We start from the raw sequence: 20,432 nt of genomic DNA, 5'->3' as shown, positions 1-20,432 counted from the left end.
CTCAGCCTACAGATGTTTACCTAAGATGATTATCAAAAGACTGATTAAGATATGTGAGAATGGATTTCTACGAAAAGTTAAACATCATGGCAATTATCAAGTAAATAAGTAATTTAACCCTATGCTAATGTATACATAATAATACATACGACTTTTACACACTCATCCTCACAGTACCCAAAGTTTTGTGTGAAATCTTAATCCCATGATATAAATGAATATTTAAGTGTTGAGCCAGCAAATTTATTATGTTTTGATTGGATTGACATGTTAAAGCGAACGGAAATAATTCACTCTTGTTTGATTCATGAATACATGAAGCTTCTCCTCTTATGTGGTGGTCCCGCTGAGCTTCTCGACTGAACGGTTCCGTTGTGTGGACGACAGTTCATTCTCCAGTGCTGCGTGAACCATAGGCGTGAACCACAGCAGAAGAGCAGGGAGGTGGGAGTCAAAGGGGATTCCCTACGAACAGCACCACCGCCGACCTTAGTGGGCACATCCAATCCTAGCCGCAGCTTGCAGTAGCACACAACAGAGGAACATGGCTAACATTGCAGTCCAAAGGATCAAGCGAGAGTTCAAAGAAGTTCTCAAAAGCGAAGAGGTGAGCGATCAACCTTCTCAATTCATGTGTTTTCCGTTCTTTAAAGGGATCTTCCGGTGTACGTGTATGTGGTTTGTCAACGCCGTAAAGGGGACTCGTTTCATGGGCTAGCGGTGTGCAGTTAGTCAGGCCCCAAATGATAACTTCAGCTAGCTTGACGTCCAGCTACGTTTGACTCGCTGCGGTGCAGCTGCTCCTGTACCAGGCAAGGCGGATCAGGAAACGCCGGGGCTTGCTTTCTTTTTTGAGGCCTCCTGCCCCTCTTCATAATCAACAGACACGCCACCAGAGGAGCTTTTTCCTGAATCCATTATGTTCAGACGTAATGAATCCTTTTACTGGAGAACATTTTAAATGATTCATAAGGCCAAAGAGTTTTCTTCGGTGACTGTTTCTGTTATTACTTTGACAACTCCCTCTTAGCATTCGTACGGTAGCTTTCTCAACATAACCAGTCACGTTTGTTTTGCGTAACGACCACTGAGGTGATTCAATCATTATGTCATTGTTCAGTCTCTGTTGCCAAATCACATTGTTGACTAACTTTGTTCACATCGCTGATCTAAGAGGCATGATCGTTGATGGGAAGCTTAACACATTTAGCCGTACATGGACACTAACAATAGTCGTCAGAATCCTGTTTTTTCGAGAATATACCAACCCAGGACTGAGCGTTTTATTTGTAATACAACAGCCATCGTTTGGAAAGTGTTCTTACTAACTTAGGAACTACGTGGATTCAAATACTCTCCCGTTATTTTATTTTTTCTCCATTAGACGAGTAAAAACCAAATTAAAGTAGATTTGGTGGATGAGAATTTCACAGAGCTGAGGGGAGAGATAGCTGGCCCCCCAGACACACCATATGAAGGTAAATCAAATCAACATAAAAAGTGATACTACATGAGACGGTGATGTTAAGATTATGTTTTGTTATATTATGTTTTCATATGTTTGCTATTCTTTATAGGTGGCAGATTTCAGCTTGAAATAAAAATCCCAGAAACATATCCTTTTAACCCACCAAAGGTACAGCAAGAATGTTTCTTACCTGCTCTTTCACATTACTGTCTGTCTAATCCACATTCTTTAACACACACAAACGCATCACACCACACTACACTACACAAATGTCCCTAATTAGATCTCTCTCCCTTCTAGGTGCGGTTCATCACAAAGATTTGGCATCCTAACATCAGTTCTGTGACGGGAGCTATTTGTCTGGACATCTTAAAAGACCAATGGTGAATGAGCAAAAGTGACAATCCTCCCAGTTGGGCTTCATCAGTGTTTTTTCACAAAGTTTTTCCTCTTATTCCATTATCAATCCTGTTTTTAACCATGTCTTCCCCCCCCCCCCCCCTTTACCCCAACGTCTGTTGGTCTCTCTTCCTCAACGTCTGTTGGTCTCTCTTCCTCAACGTCTGTTGGTCTCTCTTCCTCAACGTCTGTTGGTCTCTCTTCCTCAACGTCTGTTGGTCTCTGTTCTTCAATATCTGTTGGTCTCTCTTCTTCAATGTCTGTTGGTCTCTCTTCAATGTCTGTCGGTCTCTCTTCCTCAACATCTGTTGGTCTCTCTTCTTCAACGCCTGTTGGTCTCTTCCTCAACGTCTGTTGGTCTCTCTTCCTCAACGTCTGTTGGTCTCTGTTCAATGTCTGTTGGTCTCTCTTCTTCAACGTCTGTCGGTCTCTCTTCCTCAACCTCTGTCGGTCTCTGCCTCAACGTCAGTCTCTCTTCGTCTGTTGGTCTCTCTTCAATGTCTGCTGGTCTCTCTTCTTCAATGTCTGTTTGTCTCTCCTTCAACCTCTACTGCCCTCTTCAAAGTCTGTTTGTCTCTCCTTCAACCTCTGCTGGTCCCACGTAAACATTGGTCGGTCTCTCTTTAACCTCTGCTGGTCTCTCTCTTCAGGGCGGCTGCTATGACTCTACGGACAGTGCTTTTATCTCTACAGGCTCTCCTGGCCGCAGCTGAGCCTGACGATCCCCAGGATGCGGTCGTAGCAAACCAGGTAGGGGACATGATAAGAAAACATCCAAATGCATGCCACTTTATTGGCTATAAAGTAACCACAGACTACTGCTATATTACGCAAGCTACTCTTGATGTTTTTAGGTGATTAAAATACTGATTATGATACGTCAAAGCGATATGAGGTGCAAGCGGAAAAATATTTAACTATGAATCCTTTTCTATGACGACTTGATTCAAGGCCTGTTGTTTGGAGAGTGCTGTGTGGGTCAAAAGTGAACAAGATGTCAGTAGTAGCTTAATCTTAACTTGGTATCACTTGAGTACTGCTTTTTATCCCATTACTTTCCAGCATTAATTCGGTGAGAGTGGTCTAATTATTTCACTATGGACAAGTGTTGACTAGCTTCATTCACAAATTGTAGGCATTATGAACTCATGTTGTACAGTTAGTCCAAGGATAAAGGCAAAAAAGCCTGCTGCTCAATCAAGCCGGTCTGTCTGATTGTCTAATGTGTGAATCATCCTAAATAAGGCGGATTCAGACACTTGGTCAGGAAAGGTCAAAAAACTGCTGAAGATCTCCAAATAACGCTGGTCAAAGGGTTGTGTTTTTCCTTTTGTGCCTCAAACTATATGATTCTCTCTCTCTCCCGTGCAGTATAAGCAGAACCCAGAGATGTACAAACAAACGGCCAAGCTGTGGTCTCACATCTACGCAGCTGCACCCGTCTCCAGTCCCGACTACACGCGCAAAATAGACAAACTCTGTGCCATGGGCTTTGATAAGGTAAGAAGCGCCTTGCTGTACTTTCCCGTTGAATTAAAAGTCCAAATTGTACGACCGATATTGGATAGAATGATGCATAACTAAAGTCTTTGTGGATTTCGAGTTAGTCCTAGATGAAGCATGGCATGTTTTTGGAAAACCTACACATGCTTTTCTGTTTTAATGTGTTTAGACAACAGCTGCTATATCAATAAGAAGGCTCGGCTCTCTCTGAATGGATTCATCTTGACATTGAGCATGGGAATGACTCTGTACTACGTTGTATCAAAACACTCACGTCTTCTTCCTTTTTGGTGTTTCTTTAGAACGCAGTAATAGCAGCGCTGTCGTCCAAGTCGTGGGACGTGGAGACCGCGACCGAACTGCTCCTTAGCAACTGAGAAACGTGTCAAGATTCCCCCGATGCATTCACTGAACCCCCCCCCCCAACTCCACCACCCTCACGCAACACATCCACCCAGGCCTTCCATCTCACACCTCCAGCCACCGTGACCGCCATACACACCGCCTTCCTCCTCAAACTACCCCCCCCCCCCCCCCTCCCCATGGCCATTATGCTCACCACCTCGCTGCCTACTGCCTCCCCACCGTCTCTCATCCATCCCTAGAGCCATCCATCCCTCCGTCGTTAAACTACACCGTTCCCTCGGACACACCACGCTGCACCTAGCCGCGGACCCGGTCCCCGTTGAGGGCAGCAGCAGCAGCCTTAACCCGGTAGATTTATGATTTATGCGATGACCTCCAAAGCAAATGCCTTCAGTTGCTTGCCTGGTACAGTGCACTGCCACTTATTCTTATTGACTCATTTTCTGGCTGGTTGAATACTCCCGTTATGTACATTCATATTTAGTTGATGTATTTATATAATGTGATCCAATTGGAACTGTCAAAAGCTTTGTGTTTTTGCAGTGGAGAGTGAAGAGCTGGCATAGTAGTTAGGTATGGATCAACTTGTTTTCACAAGGTTTTTTGTTTTGTTTTACAATCCCACAAGATGAAAACTAGCAGAATATGGTATTAACATATGCACAGCAGAAGAGCGATATCTGTAAATAGAGAAAAGTCTGTACATTTGAAAATGAACGGTTATATACTTTTTCTTTCTTATAAGATGTTATAAAAATATTTTAAATATGGACTTTGTCTAGTTTACATTATATGAAGACGTTTTTATTGTCCCTTAATCTTACTTCTCTTCCCCAAGACGGCCCCTTTAGTTATTTAATTGATTGACCTTGTAATGCATGTTAGACAATGATTTGATAAAAAAAAAACGTAGTTAGCAGGAAGCGCTCTCTCCCACAACCTCACCGACCCGTCACCTGAATTAGGATTATTTTTTTGCTAAATAATGCGTAAAAAAAAACGTAGTTGGCAGGAAGCGCTCTCTCCCACAACCTCACCGGCCTGTCATCTGAATAAGGATAATTTTTTTGCTAAATAATGCGTTGGTTGGCTGTCTGCTTCGTAATCTTAATGCAGATGAAAGACCCAAACCGCTACCGGACACTACTTAACGCTTAACTGATTATCTTCCAACTTTTAGGCTACGGACCAGTCCCATAATGTTCTCAACAGACAGGAACGCGGCAAGAGTTGATAATCCAAGGTTTATTCCAGTAAAGGAGTTGTAAAGAAATCAGTTTGGACAGTAGGCACAAGTCCCAGCTACCATGACGGTCGCTGCATGTCCATCACGCTCAATTCAAATCATGGAGACGGATGTTGTACCAAGACACATATCCAGCTGGTACTTTCAATGTCATCCATCTTCAAAACTCATCTGGAGGGAATCATGGACCATGTGTATGGCATTTAAGGGAATGCTTTATATATATATATATATATATAGATACAAACACAAGTAACCTATGAGTTTCTGTGACTGTACAATATCACAGATGGTCAAATGATGGCTATTATTTACCCTACTGAACAAGAGGCTGGACTTCCTCTGATTTCGAACGTGGAGTTTATAGCTAGCAAGCTGCACAATAGCGTCAATAGTATTTCAATTGTATCAGACTGCTTGGAATAAAGATTCGGAGGGGGTATCGATGTGAACCTTTAGGCCTCCTCAGCAATCCCTCAGCTTGCCCCAATTCCACACACAGATACGCCACGCATTACAAGGATGGTTTCAGGTTGAAAGCTGGACACCTGACGCCAGTAGCCTAATAACAGAGTAGTCGGAGAGGTAGTGTACAGATGCCATCTCCTGCACTTGTAAATAGACGTGAGCCCTTACATCATCACTAAAGTGCACCATGGATGGCTGGATCTGTATATATTTTATAAGAAATTGAAAGGACAAAAAAAATCCTGCTCCTCTCTTCCCATGTACAATCTTGCACGATGACAACGCATTGGGAAGGTTTCGCTGCACCCTTTGAATTGGGACTTGTTTTTTCCCTTGGGATAAATGGATTGAAGCTAGCGGCAGCAGTACAAAGCATGGTTATTTATTGTGACAGTGTCATGTTTCTTTGATTAAAAAAAATCCCTGAGAAACCAGTGTTTGTCACGTCTGTTAAGAGCCCATACATTTCTTTTTAAATTGGTAGATATTTTCTATAGATCAGGGATGGGTATTTTCAATAAAGAACCAAACAATTCGGTACAATGCCAGTGATTCAGTTACTTTTTCAAAGAAATTCAGCATAGTAAATGAATTAATATGTGCACTTTCGAGTGCCTTCGTTTGATTGCTGTTAAGGATCTTTATTGTAAATACTTGGTAGTATTCAGCTATACTTAGCATCTCTTATAGCAACTGAAGTATTCAAACTAGCCTTAAACATTTTCCCAAACCATATTACAGAAGTTAACAGACTGATAACTTGGATACAGAAAAACAAGGTTCCCCATGCATGTTTCCATGCCAGAAGCATTTGGTTGCGTTGAGTTAACTGATGCTCAAGTTAACCACAGGTACTTTTCATTACACGTCAGAAATTTGGAAAAACTTGTAGAATTGGTGAAGACAGGAAAATAAAAACGTTTCCTGGAATCAATGAATTGACAAAAATGCAACAAGAACAACTTTTTCCCAGGGAATTTAATAAGCAACAATCATATCCAGATTAAAACGTTTGTAAAATGTCCAACCTTTTTTCTTAAAAACGGCTCCACAAAAGAAGCAAAGAGCAACGAACGTAAAGGAAAAAATTCATGTTTTGAGAGTAACATCTACATACAACAAATTTCAAACGTAGGACTAAAAGGTGTTAAAAACCTAGATTATCAGTGGCATGTGTGAATGCATGTATATTCTGTTTAAGAAATGTCCATCAGGAATCCAGAGGAGCTTTAGAGTCAGACGAGTGTGTGTTTGTGTGGTAGTGTGTGTGGTTGTGTGTTTTGTGTGCGTGTGTGGTCAAAAGACAGTCCAACAGCCTTCTCCCGCCGTTTCCTTGTCTTCAAGGATCTCTTTACCTGACAAAACAAAAACAACGATTAGATCCAAAGACGGGGCAGTATTCAAACCTGCCATCATTATAAATCATGAATAATCACGCGATGTGAACAAATTTTATTACGGACATGAAAACCTGACACGTATTTGGAACACAGTTCTACTCGACCCTGGGTCCTGATACAACATCTCGCCCTATACTCAGTAGGCTTGGTACACTATGAGACGAGCTGGATACCAACTCAGGGGCATGTCGGCATGCAACTGGTTACCAGACTAACAGCCGCCCCAAAGGGACCCGTATAGCCTCATGTCCCCAAAGGTCCTGGGCTCCCTAGGGGAACTCACTATCAGGCTCCCTGCCTTCTCTGCTCTGCCTGGGTCGCTCTGAGAGGCCCCCGTCTCAGAACTGGCGGCGGCGGAGTCCTCCTCCTCGCTGAACAGAGAGGCCAGCTCTTGGCCGGCGCTCCATATCTGACGCAGGCAGCGGAGCTCAGTGGCCCTGCTGCCAACGCTCGCACACTCTGGGCTGGAGTCCAGCTCTCGCTCCGTTTCGCCCCCGCAACCAAGGCTGAAAGGATTCTTCTGCACTACAACTCGCTCCCTCTCTCCACTCTGCTCTCCTTCTGTGGCTGAAGCCTCCCAGGGCCACGTGTGGGCCCCCCTGATGAGAGAGCACAGCTGACTGGGTTCATTTGTGTTCTCGTGGAGCTAATCATGAAGAATTACATGGCATAATTGCAACACGTCACAGCACTGCATACAGGGTTGCCCGTTTCTCCTGGGTTTGCTAGCCCTGATTATTAACTAGGTTCCCCCCTCCCTTCCTCAAAGGCATCTACATTATCTTAATACAGTGGATCTGCACTGGTTTTCACAGACTTTCCGTTAAGTCAAGTTCAGATCAAAGATTTGCAATAAGACTGCTTGCAAAATAACCATAAGGAATTGTTGTGAAACAGGGCCATGACATCATTGCAACACGCGCAAAAATGCAATGACTAATTTTTTCCGTTTGCCAATAGCATTGTCTTGAAAACTTGAGGAGACGAGTCATTTTAAATAATACCATACTTTAGAAGCTTTAATTCACCTCAAGTGAAACCAATGATTAACCTGCACTTAGAAACAGGTGTAAGTTCAACATATTAATTCCATTTCAAATACTTTTGCTTACGTAAACAAGTCACGGTGGAGGTCCATCATCCTCCATGTTTAAATACTACAGTAGACAAGTCACTCGGCCTTATGACCTGCTTCAGACGCACTGCACCTCACTGCCTAAACCTTCTCTGGGGGGCTCAAACTACCTTCTGTCTTCACAAGTGTTTGATCTGAACTGGGCTTGAGTCTGCCTGGACCGGTTCTCTTTCCTCCCCTTGTCCTGCCCTCCCCACCTCCTCCCCCTGCAGGTCCACCTGTCTCCTCCCCCCCTCCCCTCCCCAGGTCCACCCCCCTCCTCCCCCCCCCCCTCCTCACCTCTGCAGGGCGATGGCTCCCCCCTCCCCTCCTCACCTCTGCAGGGCGATGGCTCTCTTCCCCCCGTCGTCCTTGGGCTGCTGTTTGGACACCTTGGCCTCCGGTACGCCCTCGGACGGCCTCTTCCTGCCGCGCCCCGCCCCGGCCACCGCCACCACCACCACCTCCTTCTCCACCGCCCCGGCTGGACTGGCCGCCACGCTCGCCGACTTGGGGGGGCGTCCGCGCCGCTTGGGCACCGTGGCCCCCGGCGTGGCCGTGGGCGCCGTGTTCTGACCCGCCTCCGCCTAGGGGGGGAGAGAGAGAGCGGTCAGTGTGTGAGTAGGAACGAGGCGGATCGTCAGACGTCCTGGGCTGGAGAACGCGCGGCAGGAGGGGGGACGACGGCGGTACCTTCTTGCCGCCGTCGTCGTTCTTGATGACGGGGTTCTCGTTGTTCTCCCGGGCGCCGGCCACCGTCGATTCTGTTACCGCGTTACTATGGGAACAAGACGAGCACGCCGTCAGTCACAACAGGATGAGCAGACGTCCCCTGACTGTCCAGCCAAGAGGGACCTCCGCCCCGTGTGTGTGTGTGTGTGTGTGTGTGTGTGTGTGTGTGTGTGTGTGTCTGTGTGTGTGTGTGTGTGTGTGTGTGTGTGTGTGTGTGTGTGTCTCTACCTGTTCTTGATGAGGGTCTGCGGGCTGTTCTGGGAGTTGGTGCTGGCGTTGCTGGCGGGGTCCGAGCCCACGGTGGGGGTCTTGATGAAGACCCTCCTCCCGGGTACCGTGAGGGGCTTGTTTACGGCCCCCAGCACCGGGCTGGGCTTCGGCTGCATGGCACAGAGAAGAGCACAGCTGGTTAGCATGCTACCACGAGGCCGGGGCTAGGGAACCACCAGCACTCTGAAGGCCCTGGTTCACAACCAGGTCCCAAACCCGAGTAGGGTTTGCAGGTTCAACATGCAGAGTCTGAGAGCGCTGGAGGATTGGATGCTCCTGATTGGTTGTGTGCTGCTAGTACACAACCAGCGAATCAGCGCGGTGCGTGGGAGCGCCATGCATCTCGCGCCATTGAGAACGCACACGCCAATGTGTAGTTCGCAGTGGTCTTCGATGTGTTTCAATGCAACCTTTCGGCCGAAGGGGTCAGACGAGAAGCAACAGAGTGGTATGATAACGGCAGACAGCCTTTGGTTTGAGTAGTGCCTTTCAGAAGACAGACATACAATTCAATTGAACCCTCTTGGAGAACCATAAGCAGAAGTGTCGTCTTACAGGGTAACATTCGATATTTCATAAAGCCTGCCGTTGGTAAGCTAGGTGGAACAATAGTGCAACAGGATCCCTCTAGGAAGCTGAAGTGCCGGAGAGTGAACACCACCTGAAGAACCAGGACGTACCTTCCCAGTGAGCAGCATCTGTCTCATCTCTGCTGACAAGTAGTCTTTGTCGTTTTTGAAGTCCTGGTGACCAGAAAGGAAAAGCATCTTTGATTAGCATCCATTTCAAAATGCGCCTTGGCTCAGAACTCGCCAATGTTTCCTGGAAACGATTGGTTAACGTGGGAGTGTTGGCTTCACCTTGTCCTGGATGAGGTAGAACTTGGACGGTATGACGGGGTCTTTGGGGGACTCCAGATGGCACGCGGTGCTCTTGTTGGCGATGACAAACAGAGCTACGTCGCACACGATGTACAGCTTCTGTAACCCACGGAAACACAAACGACGCCGTCAGGCTGAAGCCCGTGCAAAACACTGACGGCTGAACCCCGGCAATCATAATTTATACATTGTCACAGATTCCCTCGAACTTAAACAAAGTCGGCTCGCGAGATAACGTCACAGTGATTAGTTCTCGTGTTTGAGTCCATACACACGCCGGAGTTGTCATGATAACTGCCTGTTAGTTTACCGCATGAGATGGGGATCCTACACTTAAACAGAATAAAATGTTGCTCTACGGTAACAAGATGAATATGTGGTTCATGTTTATGGAGAATACTAATCAGACGGTCAGCGTGGGAGGCTGGTGTTTCAGGGGTGCAATCAGTCTGTCTGGATACAAGATACCAGCTGCGATCAGAGCCAGTGAGACCTGATTTAATTTGGAGTAAATAAATAATGTATGACTTAATTAGCCCAGGTAAGTGTGCATATTTGACAACTGCGTGCATGTGCTTGTGCATTTACCTGTGCACGCGTGTACCTGTTTGCGTGTGCGCGTATGCATGTGCGTGCACGTGCATGCGTGTGCCCTTGTATGTCTGTGACTGAGTGAATGCATGTCTGTGACTGAGTGAATGCATGTCTGTGCGCCTGGGTGTGTACCTCGGTGGCCTTCACGTCGTCGGGACACTGCGCGTCCTTGCTCTGCTTGATGTTCTCCACCATCTTCCTCAGGAAGGCGTGGCTGTTGTTCTCGTTCTTGGTCATCAGCACCTCCAGCATGAACCATAGGCACCTGCGGCAGAAGAGGACGGCGGTGAGCACACCGGAACACTCTCGCTCTGTGTGGCAGTGGACACGGAGGGTAACAATAGCACAGGTAATAACAATGATCCGGACTAAAGCCTGGAGCTCTCTGGGGCTCTGGGACAGCAGAGCGAGAGCGGAGGAAGCTTCATGAAACCCACTCTTTGATGTCCTTGAGCTGGTCGTACTCCTGGGGTTTGGTGAAGTCCGGGTCGTGCGCCAGTAGGTGGATCATGAACGGCACTACGTACTCCGGGAGGAGGGACACCAGTTTCTCTGGACGGGACAAAAAAAGGGCCGGGGTCAGATGTAACCAAAACACTGCGTTGTTTTGGATTGAACACCGAATGATTTAGCTGCTGCAGTTAAAATAAAACAATGAATGAACTTTTACTCAAAGATACTTCTTTGAGTATACACTGAAGTATTTCCACCTTCAGTGCTAAAAAACATACTGAACAGACCTAGAGCTCAGTACTCATCACGTGGTTTACAGTACTATCATGTAAACATACTGAACAGACCTAGAACTCAGTGCTCATCACGTGGTTTACAGGACTCGTTCTGAACGCACCTTGGGCGAGGGGGTTCTGTTTGATGTACTCTCGGCGGACGGTGATGTTCTTGAGGAGACACTGGCGTGCGTGTGCTCGCCGCTCCTTTACGGGGTCTTTGGCGCACAGTGCGAACACGGCCAGGTACTCCAGCGGCAGCATCAGCTTGGCCAGCGCCAGGTGCAGCTTCTGGGCGAAGATCTGCCGCACCTGGTAGCACTCGTCCTGCAGCACGGGGGGAAGCGCGCGAGCGCGTCAGCATTTGGGTTTTTTCCGGCGGTTTATTCGTTTCCCCCCCCACACACACGTCACAAAAAACACACAAGAGGGTGGACTCACGTTGATGACGAGCCCGCAAAGCTGGAACTGCTCCGGCGTGATGATGTCGTGGTAGCAGGGCTCCTGGGCCAGCTTCATGATGGCGCCCCCTGCAGCCAGCCTCAGGCGAGACATATCCGATTTACTAGGAGGGGAGAGACACGTTACCAAATGGAAGAATACCAGGACTGGCCTGAGCTCGTCCACTCATAAAGAGAGGGGTTTTGTCGGTTGAACATGCCGGTCCGTCGTCGATGTCGGACGTCTTTGTCCTGGAGCTCTAGTCACCTGATCTTCTTCTGCTCCGTCAGGTCGCCCTCGCTGACCAGCATGGCCGACAGCAGGCGCAGCGTGGAGTTGGCCGACTTGGACTGGTTGTTCTTCATTCCCAGTAACCAGCGTACCAGAAGCTTAATGGCCTGGACCTGGGGTGGTGGGGGGGGGGGGAGACGGGCGACGGCGACAGGTCAGGTGTGACGGTTGCAGTACCCCGACGGGGTTTTGACAACAGGTTCTCTGATAGGTGCTCCTCTATACTGCGCTCCAGAGGCAGCGTCTCACCTTGGCCAGGACCTCGGGCGACACCTCGTCGTCCAGGCTCCACAGCTTCCCGTTCTTGTTCCCCGTTGACTGGAGGCAGAGGTTCACCGTTACCGCCTTCGCCACGTTCAAAAGCGTCACATTTTAAAAACACACACACACACTCACTTCTCCACGGTGTCACATGAAAGGAGGCCGTACACATTTGTGAGCGTACCGGTGAGGACACGTTAGTTTTTCAATGTGTTCGTTGGCCGGCTTGCTCTATAGCATAGGTGTGTGTGTGCTCTCTAGGGCTGTAACGATACGCGTATCAAACCGAAAATCGCGATACTCTAAGCCACGATCCTGTCTCGCGGTGTGAGAAGGCAGAAGCGCGATATGCCCTTTCTAACTCTTCGGTCAAATTGTCCGATTGAAATTTGCTAATAATTTGTCTAAATAATAGTCTGCTGACAGCGCCCCCTCCTATCGATGCCGTAAATATGTGACGAGATGCCCTCTCTGTGATAACAGCTCTCCGTGGCTACGGAGGATTGCATTTCTCCACAGCCGTTGAAGTCCTCATATGCGATATGAACGACATTTATCCAGAGTGGGCCAAGCGCGAAAAAAATTGCCTGTGTGATCCTGTCTCTATTGTTTTGTGTGATTTGACCGGCAGTTTGTCTGCTTATAGGTCGGAATGAAGCGGCCACCGATTATTGACAGGATGGGTACTTTATTCTACCGGACTCGTTCGCTTCTTCACTAGACACACGCGCTACCGCTCGCTCTCCTCGCTCGTCCACTCACTCGCTGACGTCACTCACACACGCATACGCACACTGCCATTCTCCCGCACACACATGCTACTCGTAACACTATGCCTCGTTATTGCGACGTTCATGTTTTTCCTCATCTATTGAAAGTTAGGCTATTAAACATGTTGCATTCTATAGGGCCTGATTATGTCATTATTTAAGCTACATAGCCTAATAAGAAGCGCTAATAAGGATATTTGAATAAACCAACCAAACAGTTAAAGGGGCCCTATTATGCCTACCAGCAAAAAGCTTCCTCCAACTGCAATCTTTGGTTATTTCTTTATTAATTTAGCTATACTTTAATAGTATTATTTCGGTTCAAATCTGTTCAGTGTTCCAAATTATTTGTTATTAAATGTTACATTAAGATAATTGGTATTTAAGTGTTGTTTAAATAAAATGCTTTTTAAATTTAAAAGAATCGTGGGATGTATCGAACCGTGGGTCAAAAATCGTGATACAAACCGAATCGTGAATTTGTGTATCGTTACAGCCCTAGTGCTCTCGTGTCCGGATGGGGGGTGTGCGCCGCCTACCCTGTCGTTCATGAGCAGGTCTTTGACGATGAAGTTGGCCACGATGGACTTCATGGGGGAGGCGAACTGATCTGGGGCCAGCATGGAGATGTGGCCCAGGGAGACCAGCGGGGTGATGAGCTGCTCTGGGACATCTGCGTTGAGACTACGCGACAGAGGCTGGGGAGGGGGGAGGGAGAGAGAGGGAGCAGTGTCACTTCTACAGGAGGAGGCCAAACGGACAACAAGACTTCTGTTAGCACGGCGTCGGAAATGACACCGGTAACGGTCTTGCAGACATAAACGTCATTCTTACAACAAAGAAACAAAGCTGGGGCTTCAACAGAGAGGTGGATTTGTATTGTATTGGGTGATGTTTCATTTTGAGTGATTGATTGCACAAATTGTCAACCACGACCACCTGGACAGATGTAAAGCGTTGTGCGCCGTCGTACCTCAAAGATCTGTGCCAGCTGCACCTCCTTGTTGTTGAAGATGGCGTGGATGCAGTGGACGGCCTGCTTGGCCTGGTGGGGCGTGCCCCGCTTGGCCTTCTGGTGCAGGACGGGGATCAGAGTCCTGGGGGGCACATAGGCATTAGGGACAGAGCCCGCCGAACCCCCAAACCCTCAGGACACACACACACACACACACACACACACACACACACACACCCCTAGAGAAAAACACAAACACACACACACACACAGAAACCCACACACATCCACACCGAAACACTCACAACCACAAAAACACACCAACACCCAGAGAAAAACACACAAACAGGAACACACACACACACACACAGGAACACGCACATTCACCCACAGAAACAAACAAAAATAATAACACAGCCCACACCCGTTTCCCTTACGATCGTATCTGCTGCAGCTCCGTCTCGATCTTCTGGCCCGTGTTCCTGAAGATCTGGATGGCCGCCTCTGCTACCTTGTCGTCCTCCATCTTCAGGCACTGCAGCAGGGACTCGTACGTCTCCGCCGAGTGGAACGCCGTGGGGTGGGTGAACGACAGCACCTGCACAGGACAGCCGGGGGTTAACCCACGGGGGGCTGAAGAGGCAGCAGGCTAGGTCGCCCCCCCCCCCCCAACCGCAGCCGCTATTGAACCGGTTTGTGATGGGACTGCTTGTGAAGGTGATTCATTAGCCATCACCCCCCCCAACCAAACCTTGTGACATTACTATTGTTTTCCGGGCTTGAGACTAGGGCTGGGCGATAAACCGATTTTATCGATTAATTCGAGTGTGTAGCTCACGTCGACTTGTTCAAATGAAAATCGGTTTTCTCTTCAACATCCGCAAACGCTTCCCTCTCAGCTCCCGTAGTTTGGAATGGGCTCAGCCCTCCCCCCGCACAGAGCGCGCATTTACCAAAGTGATACACAAACATGGCAGCGAGTTTGACAAGTTGTATAGCCTACCACAATTTATTCATGTATGTATAATCTATTTTGAGGTAAACATAATTCATTTGAAATATATCTGTGTGGTTTAATAATTCGTCGATCTGTTGGTAATGCCTCGGGGCTCCAGTAGGGGGATCGCACTCCTCTTCCTCATTCAATACAGACGAGTGAAGGAAAGAGCTGCGTGCGTGTGTGTTTTTCCTCATTCTTCTCCCGTTACTATTCCCTTTCTTAAGGTAATTATTACCGTTTGCAAAACACTGTATATTTATGACCAGTGTTGAAAGTTTGAATGTTATGTTGGCACTTTATCAGAAGTCCTCTTATCATTAGAAATATTTTATGTTTACAGAAATATTTTATTTTATATTTTATATATTTTACATTTTATGTTATGTTACAGGTTACACTGTTTACAATGGCAGGGCCTGCCATAATGCTTTTTTGTGTAAATCGATTTAAATCGGAAATCGGATTTTTTATGAAAAAATCGCCCAAGGTCTAAAATCCTTGGAAGGTGAAGGAAAAACTCCAAACATAATGTTGAATAACTCCCTTCAGGAAAACGGTGAGCATTGAAGTCATCAGAACACTACGTCCCTAAGCTCTCCCCGACAACGGTGAACCTTGAAGTCATCAGAACACTACGTCTCTAAGCTCTCCCTGACAACGGGGAACCTTGAGGTCATCAAAACACTACGTCACTAAATTCCCTTTAGGGAACTGAGAGCTATGAACTAATCAACAACATAACGTCTCTAAACTCAGATCTGTGGAGTCGTTTCAAAAGCACAACGTTGCTCATCTCCCTTCAGGAAGTCATCAAAACATGAGATCACCAAACAGTGAGCGTGTCCAGGCCCCCGGGGGTTACCTTGAGCAGCTCCAGCCCGGATCGGATGGCGGTATCTGGCGTCACTCCCTCCTCGTCGTCGTCGGCCGTGCCCTCGATAGACTTATTAAGCAATTTTACCAGGGCGCTGAAATAAAACACACACTTAGAAACGATGCATCCATCTCCCAGCTCAATAACCTAAAATAACTTAAAACGGGTGATATAATGTTGCAAAAATGTGGCGGCAAACGTGACAAAAACAAGCCAATAAAAAAAGGCTTTTGGCCCTTCCCCTGCCATGTTTTTCCATTGCATGTAAAGGGTTAACACCAGCACTGGTTGCAGGGCTGCAGTTACACCGCTCCACCAGGAGGTGTCTCAGTGCATAGGAAGGACCCTGTTCCAATGCATTATCTTTTGGGTCTGGGCACGCGTGTGTGTGTTACACAATATCATGGCGAACACAAGGGGAGTGCATAACGCTGGGTCTCGTGTGGAGTCAGACGGGCGTGTGTGTGCTCACAGTGGGGCATTGTGTGGCGGTCCCCCTGAGAATCCAATCTGGAGGGACTGGTGATGCATTGTGTTCACATCCCTTCCGAACAAACGGAGCATTTGTAAAAAAACGAATTAATTTGGATGATTAATGAATGTAGAGAGCGGAGCCGATCTGAAACGAGGATCCTCTTCACGATGGAAAGCGTTTGCTAAACCAGGAGGTATGCGTCTGATAAACCAGTGGCGTCCCACTGACCTGATGGCTTCAGAGTCGATGTGGACAGGGGCAATGCGCTCCAACAGGAACTTGACCATCTCGAGGAAGGGGTTGGTGGGCTGCTTGGGGAACGTCAGCTTCCGGGTGATCTCCCTCTGAAAACACACGGACACACACACTATATTAACTACCAACGAACAACCACCTCAACCCCTAAAGGCAGCATTTAAAAAGAAATACCATGGCATAATAGCACCTACTAGTGGTGTGAACGGTTACAAAAAATTGTCAACGTTACACGGTTACGTTTTATTTAAATTAATTAATGATTTTTTTTTTTTTTACGGTGGACCGCAGTCGCTCACTCGGTTTAGCTTCGTTCAATAGGGGGTTTATTTGTTTATCAACACGGTGGATGCGCGAGCAGAATGATCGCAAAAAGAATTTGTTTGACCGGTTGCCATGGTTATCTCTGTGTGGTTAATTAGGATGTTGTCAGCTTACCGTTACATTCAACTGTAATCAGAAAACGCGGTTATATGGTATAGACCCTAGAGTATCTGTGGTATAAAGGGTCGAATTTCGAACTGGGACGAATTTCGAATTATAAATGTGTAAACTTTATGTTGAAAGTATGGACCGTCGCGATTGCCATTGAAACAATAGCACAGTGATTATTATTTTTATTTATTTTTCCGTTCACTGATTTTTCCTCAACGGTTATCATTTACTAACCGATTACACGTGTACACGTGCACACCCCTAGCGCCTACCTTTATAAACATTAAAGGCATATATGGTCTTTATAAGGATTAGTATCTGGTACCTGTAAATATTTGGTATCTGTAAAATATGGACCCACGGGCGCCTCTCTGTTTCTATCGAGGAGCACCCATTTGAACCGAGCCTTGCTGGGACTTTGAGGGATTAGGAGTGTTTGCATGGCCGCTCACGCAAGGACTACAGTGACACGGCGACGGGACGGATATCCCTAAACCGAATCCATTTTTCAAAAATGATAGCGTGTGTTGTGACGATCTCTCCCTCTCTGCCCGTCGCGTATCTGACCTCACGGGCCGTCCAATGGTTAGAGAGAGGCGGGATCCTCTGGTGATACAGTGCACCTTTGCTTCTGTGCAGTCTATTTAACTTCTCTCGCTCTGATACACTCCTCTGTAGGCTCGTGCTACTCGTTTTTCTTCTGTTTTAGTATTCCCCCAGCCAGAGCTGCTGGACGCTCAACACACCGACACATTGCCCCCTACTGACACCCCGCGTTCATTCATTAACGTTAATGGTTGTGTTCTGGTTACTCCTAAGGAAGTTGACAAGGTTGACAATCTCTTTTGAAAAGCTGTTTCTATGTGAACTCCCTATTGGGTCTGGCTCCAGAGCCAGTTGTGACAGCGTGCGTGTGTGTGTGTGCGTGTCTCACCACACAGATCTCGGCCTGCTTGCAGGAGCAAGTGGGGCTGATGAGAGTGTCCAGCTGGATGCGCAGCTTCTCGTCCTCCCCCAGCACCTGGTTGAACCTCTTCATGAAGTCCTGGGCCTTGCCGGCGTCCGGAAGGTTCTCTGGAACACACAGCGGGCCAGTGAGCCGGGGCGGGCAGAACCATGGCTTCATGACAGGAACACACAGACACGTGTGGCCACTGTGTGTGTGAGTGTGTGCGTGTGTGCTTACGTGTGTGTGTACGTGTGTGTGTGTGTGTGTGTGTTTACGTGTGTGTGTTTACGTGTGTGTACGTGTGTGTGTTTACGTGTGTGTACGTGTGTGTGTGTGTACGTGTGTGTGTGTGTACGAGTGTGTGTACGTGTGTGTGTGTGTACGCGTGTGTGTACGTGTGTGTGTACGTGTGTGTGTGTGTGTACGTGTGTGTGTGTGTGTGTACGTGTGTGTGTGTACGTGTGTGTGTGTGTGTGTGTCTACTGTGTGCACGCTTCTGTGTGTATATCGTGTAGACTTACTGGAAATGGTCATCAGCTTTCCAAACATGCCTGTATTATTGGCCTCACACTAAATGGGAGAAAGATAAAAAAGTTTACACTTTGAACCCAGCATTTGGCACAGTTAAAATAAGCATTCATCTTTCGGTGGGAGGGGAATACATCCATTTAAAAATAGACAGATGGAGACACAACTATATGTACAGGCATGTGTACATGCGTGCGCGTGTGTATGCGTGCGCGTGTGTATGCGTGCGTGTGTGCACGTGTGCGCTCACCGGTGGCAGCTTGTGGAGGTCCAGCAGTTCCCGGACCAGTCCCCGGAGCATGTTCTGACACTTCCACATCTCATTCAGAGCTCTGAGGAGAGACCGAGACGCCATCAGGTGGCAGGAAGGGACATGTAACCAGAGAACTGTAGCCAACCAGACAAGCCCATTATCTTCTTCCATCGATTGATCAATGGGGGAACTATTTGTATAAAAAAAATCGAAATGACCTAAATCTGCTACAGTGTATTGTATTCTACCTGGTGACCTAAATATCATGTTGGTTTCATACTATTAAAAAGGGGCTGTAGAGAAGATTCAAGAGCTTTTCATTTGAGCGTAATGTTTTCGAAATCCCATAACGATCGCCCGCTGGCGAGTGAAATACTCTGAGCATGTTTTCTGGCTGACTGCCTGTCTTTCCCATCAATCTTTCCCATCCATCTCCTTGGCTTACAAGGCCATCCAATGAGAGACATGTAGGAGGTTGCAGTTTTATTTGCCTTGTTTATTTTCACGATTGTGCTCTCTTCGGCTCTCCTCCACTCTCTTGCTTTACAACTCTCAGACCCACAGAAGCTTCTACAGCAGCTATGGATCAACGTGTTCAAGGAGTTCATCCAGTTTCTGTGTGTGTCTGCGTTCTTGTGTCTGTGTGTGTCTGCGTTCTTGTGTGTGTGTGTGTGTGTGTGTGTGTGTGTGTGTGTGTGTGTGTGTGTGTGTGTGTGTGTGTGTGTGTGTGTGTGTGTGTGTGTGTGTGTGTGTGTGTGTGTGTGTGTGTGTGTGTGTGTGTGTGTGTGTGTGTGTGTGTGTGTGTGTGTGCGTGTGGAGTACTGACTTGACGGCGTTTGTGTCCAGGCAGGCGTACAGATAGTAAAGACACTTCATCTTCTCCTCCGTGTCCAGACTGTGGGGAACCATATACTGGGCGAAGATCTTCTCCACTAGTAACCTGAGGATCAGTGAGCACAGATGGCATGGTGAGATACATTAAGGAAGATGCAGATAGCAGAAAAGCCAAGAGCTCTCAGACGGAGATATGGCAATTAACAATTCATCCTCCGCAGCTTTGAGAAAACCCTCCATAACCCTTCCATATTCGAGTCCTTGTACCGTATAATACATCAGAAAACGTAGTATCACTGTGTAGCACTGGGTCACCTGTCATTTGAAATCACGCGCATCCAAAGAGCAACAGAGTCATCCACCCACAACTCAGTAAACCCAGACATTCTTTTCTCTCTAAAAATCAATTCGGATCCGTGGAGAAAAAGGCAAGGAAAGCACATTTTGAACAATGCATGAAGGCTGCAGTAAAAAACAAAGCCAGAGCGTATTTCCTCCTTTGGTGCAAAACAAGAACCATCAACACTCGTTACAGTTCGGCGCTGGCCAGACCAGCTCGAAGAGAGCTGAGCTAGGCTGAAAGCAAGTCGACAAGAGCCTTGAAGAAAGCTGTGCATTTGTCTGTCTGCCCGCATGTGCCAGTCAACCGCTGTAGCTCAACCACAACTCAGTAGCCGGCTGGTCTTCAGCGTACCCAAGTCATCCCCCACCTCATCGCTCCTCGGCAGCCTGCCATTCATCCAGGACATGGGCAAACCCATACACCCCAGCCCGTCCACTACTCTCTGCAACGGCCCGGTACTCCCTGACTAAAAAGGGGGGTAGCAGAAACACATCCTACACATCCTCCATCACCGCCCATGAAAAGAAAACTCCCATCTTTTCTGTTTCTCCGTTTGTTAAATGCAGCCCATGAAGCTCTTTTCTTGTTCGATTCACTTC

The 20,432-nt window shown here is 47.4% G+C and overlaps 2 protein-coding genes across 8 annotated transcripts in view; one reads left to right on the top strand and one right to left on the bottom strand.

The window, feature by feature from the left end:
- Positions 1-343: 343 nt before the first annotated feature.
- On the top strand, positions 344-4,508 carry ube2kb (ubiquitin-conjugating enzyme E2Kb (UBC1 homolog, yeast)). The gene is made up of 7 exons (XM_060048082.1): positions 344-607; positions 1,385-1,478; positions 1,578-1,636; positions 1,769-1,851; positions 2,518-2,617; positions 3,239-3,367; positions 3,673-4,508. Exons 1-7 carry the CDS (start codon positions 545-547, stop codon positions 3,745-3,747), a joined length of 603 nt encoding a protein of 200 aa, XP_059904065.1. The 5' UTR covers positions 344-544; the 3' UTR covers positions 3,748-4,508.
- Positions 4,509-6,410: 1,902 nt separating this feature from the next.
- The window catches only part of pds5a (PDS5 cohesin associated factor A), a 28,666-nt gene continuing 14,644 nt past the window's right edge, over positions 6,411-20,432 (bottom strand). For 4 of the 7 annotated variants that reach the window (XM_060048053.1, XM_060048054.1, XM_060048049.1 and 1 more), the window contains exons 13-33: positions 19,483-19,596; positions 18,654-18,735; positions 18,397-18,445; positions 17,861-18,000; positions 16,465-16,580; positions 15,750-15,855; positions 14,325-14,485; positions 13,906-14,029; positions 13,472-13,630; positions 12,151-12,246; positions 11,878-12,014; positions 11,611-11,734; positions 11,292-11,496; positions 10,879-10,993; positions 10,574-10,706; positions 9,827-9,946; positions 9,647-9,709; positions 8,925-9,076; positions 8,658-8,742; positions 8,301-8,551; positions 6,411-6,805 (exon numbers count right to left, since the gene is read on the bottom strand). In XM_060048053.1, the coding sequence (XP_059904036.1) occupies positions 6,802-6,805; positions 8,301-8,551; positions 8,658-8,742; positions 8,925-9,076; positions 9,647-9,709; positions 9,827-9,946; positions 10,574-10,706; positions 10,879-10,993; positions 11,292-11,496; positions 11,611-11,734; positions 11,878-12,014; positions 12,151-12,246; positions 13,472-13,630; positions 13,906-14,029; positions 14,325-14,485; positions 15,750-15,855; positions 16,465-16,580; positions 17,861-18,000; positions 18,397-18,445; positions 18,654-18,735; positions 19,483-19,596 (2,536 nt within the window). In that variant the 3' untranslated portion in view covers positions 6,411-6,801. Of the gene's footprint in view, positions 6,806-8,264; positions 8,552-8,657; positions 8,743-8,924; positions 9,077-9,646; positions 9,710-9,826; positions 9,947-10,573; positions 10,707-10,878; positions 10,994-11,291; positions 11,497-11,610; positions 11,735-11,877; positions 12,015-12,150; positions 12,247-13,471; positions 13,631-13,905; positions 14,030-14,324; positions 14,486-15,749; positions 15,856-16,464; positions 16,581-17,860; positions 18,001-18,396; positions 18,446-18,653; positions 18,736-19,482; positions 19,597-20,432 lie in introns of all 7 variants that reach the window. The other 3 variants (XM_060048051.1, XM_060048056.1, XM_060048052.1) reach the window with 3 other exon arrangements.

Source organism: Gadus macrocephalus, chromosome 3, assembly GCF_031168955.1.
Source record: "Gadus macrocephalus chromosome 3, ASM3116895v1".
Classification (NCBI taxonomy): domain Eukaryota; kingdom Metazoa; phylum Chordata; class Actinopteri; order Gadiformes; family Gadidae; genus Gadus; species Gadus macrocephalus.
Note: the sequence above shows the minus strand (reverse complement) of the source record. Positions and strands in the feature narration are given on the sequence as shown.

Excerpts from the sequence above, each read along its gene's own strand:
- ube2kb (XM_060048082.1), top strand. The coding sequence starts at position 545 with ATGGCTAACATTGCAGTCCAAAGGATCAAGCGAGAGTTCAAAGAAGTT. Across the intron at positions 2,618-3,238 it reads ATGCGGTCGTAGCAAACCAG|TATAAGCAGAACCCAGAGAT; the intron begins GTAGGGGACATG and ends TCTCCCGTGCAG. Across the intron at positions 3,368-3,672 it reads GTGCCATGGGCTTTGATAAG|AACGCAGTAATAGCAGCGCT; the intron begins GTAAGAAGCGCC and ends GTGTTTCTTTAG.